Raw genomic sequence first — 4644 nt, forward strand, 5'->3', positions numbered from 1 at the left:
ACTAATGTACTCTCGCCTAGGCCGGGTTAAGGCGAATCATTTGTACACAACCTTAGCCCTACAATAACAGAGGCTATTTCCAATTACCCTACTCTGAAGTCGAATGTACACAACATTACTCCAACGATAACAAAAGCTATTTCCGAATTCCCTGTTTCACCCAATACTTGCATAATTGCATGACATAAGTATGAACCCAGAAAACCATAAATAACAAACCCATAAATCATGCTACGTGAAAGAGATTCCAAAGCAAACAATCAGCAAAAAAAAATTGATCACTTCAAAATGTAACAAAAATTAAATTGTATACCAATTGTTAAACAACGCAATTGTACCTGTTGAGCACTTGAGCCAGTATAGTATGCAAATTGCTTTGGATTTCACATGCAAAAGGAGACAAAGCGGAAAAAATTTAGAAATCATATAATTAACATATACTTCGTACTAATAACCCAAAACTCAATCTAACAAAATTCACAATTTTTATCTATCACTTGACGTTTATGAAACAATCCTACAAATAAATTTGTACAAAATCAGATAAACTTGATAAATTGGATTAAACCCAAAACAATCATATAGTAAGATAAAATTGATGAAATCGGACCAAACCCAAAACAATAACTTTGTTTTATGGCAAGAGGATTTACTGATTTCAGACAATATGATGAGTTCAACAGAGATAGGTAATTAGCCGGTTAATTGGGTCGGCGACAAAGAACTAACCAATTCTTGAGAAGGAAGAAGGAATTGATAGTGTCAAGTAACCTAACCGTCAAACTCAAGAAAATAAACACATGGATGGCAATCTGGCAGTGTCAATGAAGAACCATGCAAATAGCAAAGGAGTAGGTGTATAAAGGGTATAAAATTACGCAAAATGAAAGACTTGGCGGTTTTTTTAATATATATTATATATATAGGAGATCTTCAGTGATCATAGATTCATAAGAATATCATATTACTTCTTTTTTTTTACGCAGAAATAGGAAATATATTAAGAGGTATTAAAAACCTCACAACCCAAACATAAGAGTCTTACAAAGCAGCAAAAGCAGCCCATAGCTAGCATCCAAAAACCAGTAAACAGAGCTATGGCTGAAAAGATAATTAGCCTAGTAGCTTTATATAATACAAACCCAAAATAGGTGGAGTTAGAGCAGTTAGCATGATAGTCATTGTACTTCATCCTGTCCAAAAGCAACCCATAGCAATCAAGCAGCTTGTTGAGGCACCATCTCTTTTTCATAGTCTTCCCTAACATTTGCACTTGACATCCTTCTCCAAATGTCAGCAAGCCCAATGTCAGAATATCATATTACTACAGTCATCGTACAAAGAAAGTTATTACAAACGACATGAGAAACAAAACTAATACTATAAATTAAGCAACAAATCTAGGTCGGCTCCATGCCATAGTGATATTGATGCCAACTTTATCTCCCTCAATTGTTACACCATCACCAACACCAATGCCAATTTGAAATTCTCTAGTGCCATTTATAAGGTGAGTATAACCACCATATCGGCAACTCAAATCTACGTCTATAAACAAGGAAGAATCATACGGAACAACAACCACAGGTTTCGAAAGCTCCATCTCAAAATCCTTACATGTCTTTTCTAAAGGATTTTCCAAAGTCCTCTCAAAAAGTATACTCCTGAAATATAATCTTTCATAAGATGTTTTGTCACCATACTTTTTATAGCGAGCAACGATACTCCCATGAAGTTTGCTACAAGCATCAGCATCAGCATCAGCATCAGCATCAGCATCAGAAAAATGTTGATGATCCTTGAAAAGGAAACCAACTTTAAGTACACAGTGAACTGCAAACGAGAAGACTGTGTAATGAACAGATGCAAAGCAATGATGATTTGCACCTTTAACAACAGAACACAAGAGGCAATCTTGCCAAGGACTCAAACGGTAATTCAATGCAGTACTCGACACCACGTCTCCCTTGATCGACACATGACCCTCAACATCTTCAAGGTTTACTGATATACCAAAAAAGTCCCCCGGTGAGAGAAGATACTTGGGGAATTTTAGAGGTAATAAGTTGCAGCCAGGGTACAATATATAGGGATCATTCTTGTCCCTTTCAAAGATATTAATCGGACCCCAACTGCCGTAAAAGTTAACCATGCCATGGAGACTTAACTTCTGCTCATTTGGCCGACCTATAAATATAGAGAACACCTCGACTTCTCGATGTGCCGTGAACTCTCCTGGGTTGGGCTGAACATACAAGTGACAAAGAAAGGTCAATTTAAAGCAGAAAAAAGTACATCATCAAATACTAAGAAAAATGAGAAAGCACAAGTGAAAAAAAAACATACCGGGATTGAGAAGTGACGTACATTGTTCAATCCCAACCTATCCATTTTGTTATATGATTTATCCAGCATAAATGGTTCCCTCCATTCAGTAAACACTTGAGCATGTAAACAATCTGGACCACGAATGATGTCTTGCTCCCTGCTATGGTTATTAGTTTCAAACTCACAACTTCCCCCGAAAACTATTTCATTCTTAGCACCATCCCATACTTCTACAGAAATTGTGAGAGTTGAATATGCAGGAACAGCCACCACTGATCTAGACAGGGAAATAGGAGACCCCAATATTACTTGTCCAAGCTTATTAGAACCCTTCTTAATCTCGAAAAGAGTAACGCTATGGACTTGCTTTTCAGAGCCATAAAGTTTATACTCAGCAGAAATTTTCCCATATACATCAAGCTCTTCACCTTCCCCTTCCTCTACCTCTTCCTCTTCATCGCTCTCACTTCCCACAAATCGCGACTTAAAAAGTCTGACCTCAACTTGGGCAAACATACCAAAAGTCAATGCCAAGTACTCCACCTCAGCAGAACAGCCAGTACCAGATAGAGTAATGCTCCGAAATTGTTCAAACTGATGATCCTGTTTGACTATATCAGTTGTCTTGAGCAAAGGAGCAGCCCCAAAGATAAGGTTTTTGCCTGAAACTTTATCCAAAATATTAACAAGAACAGTTGGTTTGTCCATTGACATTATATCATCAGGCCCTGTTAGACTTAAGGTACCACCAACAAAAGGGATAAGCTCTGGCTCATCTTGCTCAGTGCGTTCAAAGAGAATGTACCTATTACTACGTTCACTAGCATCATAGACATCAATATTACCATAGAGCTCCCATGACTGATTGCTGCTGTGTGATAGGGTATTGCTTTTGTTGCGAAGATTCACTGATAGAACCTCAAACACTGGTTCACTTCTAACATCATGGCAGGGCCAAGGATCAGTTTGTATGGCTTCAAGTGATTCCGCCATTTTCTTTAGCTCTTGTTCTCTGTTCTTTCGCTCTTGTTCTCTGTTAGTGAGTGGCTTCTGTTCATCTGTGCTCATACCCACTGATAATTGCAGATTGCAGCATCCCCTTTCAATTTCGATATTCTCCTCGTTTTTGTCTAATAAAGTAACTATGCCATTTCCAGAAACACTTCTCTCCAACACTTTATCTTTTGCAGAATTTGCATCTTTTACAAAAACTGGGTCTTTTACAGAAACTGATTCCCCAAAATTCTTTAGATTTTTTACCCTTGAACCCATGGCGAACAAAACAGAGCAAGTTCCACCTAATTGATGCAAATAAACATACAAATGAAATAATTGCGAAAATAGGAATGAATAATCATCTATTCAGGTACAAACAATCGTTTCTATTGAAGAATATATTTCTTGGTAGCTAACCCCAGCCCAATAAAATGAATATATTCGCAAAATCAACAAATTCTAGCAAAAACAAAAGACCCAGAAAGAAATCAATCAAGCAACAAACATAATTCCGCAGGGAAAGGCGGAAACCCTAGAATTGTCGGGGTGAGGGGGAACACAAAATTGTGCGACAAGAATTACAAAAACTGTAATTGAGAAAGTAATAAGCTTACCAGTTTCAGACGAGCATCAGCTTCCTCTCTCCTCCTTCCTGTCGAATTAATTTAAGTTTTCCCCTTTCACTCTTTCAAAGTTCTAGGGTTTCAAATACTGAATTCGATTTGTTGCTTCATTGTTTTTCTTTAATAGATCCTCTACTTAGTATAAATATAAAAGCCCCAACTCTTCTTTAAGTTTTGCATCGTTTTTTCCCCACTATACCCCCCAGTTTGTTTATTATTTTCTATATTGCCATAATCTTACAACTCATTGATAAATTTCCTTTATCTTTTTAAGGAAAATTAGTTAAAAACTAGTATAGTGCCCGTGCGATTGCACAGTTTATAATCCTAATATTAAATTTGCATGAAATCTAAAATGTATTTGCAGACAATCTATAATAAATAAAAAAAATATAGCATATAAATATTTTCTATTTAAAAATTAATGATGGATAAAATACGTTGTTAATGTCTTATTTATTAAAAAAAAATTAAACAAATAAGGGTACAAAGATATGATTGTTTTCGTCCCATTTCATCACCCGTGTCAAATATAAAATTATTCTCATCCACCCTATACTTCGGTAGTCATACTCCTCTAATACTCCCTCGCCGTCTATCTCATTAGCCTATCACTTAACGCCTACCTCCTCCGTCTATTTTATTCGACTATAAATGACTTTGAGGCGGGCGGAGCCTCCACAACCGTACCCGCGTA

General features: G+C 36.6%; 1 protein-coding gene across 1 annotated transcript; it reads right to left on the bottom strand.

Annotated features, from left to right (window-relative positions):
• Nucleotides 1-968: 968 nt before the first annotated feature.
• Nucleotides 969-4096, bottom strand: LOC130471936 (uncharacterized). The gene is made up of 3 exons (XM_056842295.1): nucleotides 3939-4096; nucleotides 2347-3626; nucleotides 969-2245 (listed from the first exon to the last, which is right to left on the bottom strand). The coding sequence occupies exons 2-3, from the start codon at nucleotides 3598-3600 to the stop codon at nucleotides 1388-1390; spliced, it is 2112 nt and encodes a 703-aa protein (XP_056698273.1). The 5' UTR covers nucleotides 3601-3626; nucleotides 3939-4096; the 3' UTR covers nucleotides 969-1387.
• Nucleotides 4097-4644: the final 548 nt, after the last annotated feature.

The sequence above is a fragment of the Spinacia oleracea genome, chromosome 1, assembly GCF_020520425.1.
Source record: "Spinacia oleracea cultivar Varoflay chromosome 1, BTI_SOV_V1, whole genome shotgun sequence".
Classification (NCBI taxonomy): Eukaryota; Viridiplantae; Streptophyta; class Magnoliopsida; order Caryophyllales; family Amaranthaceae; genus Spinacia; species Spinacia oleracea.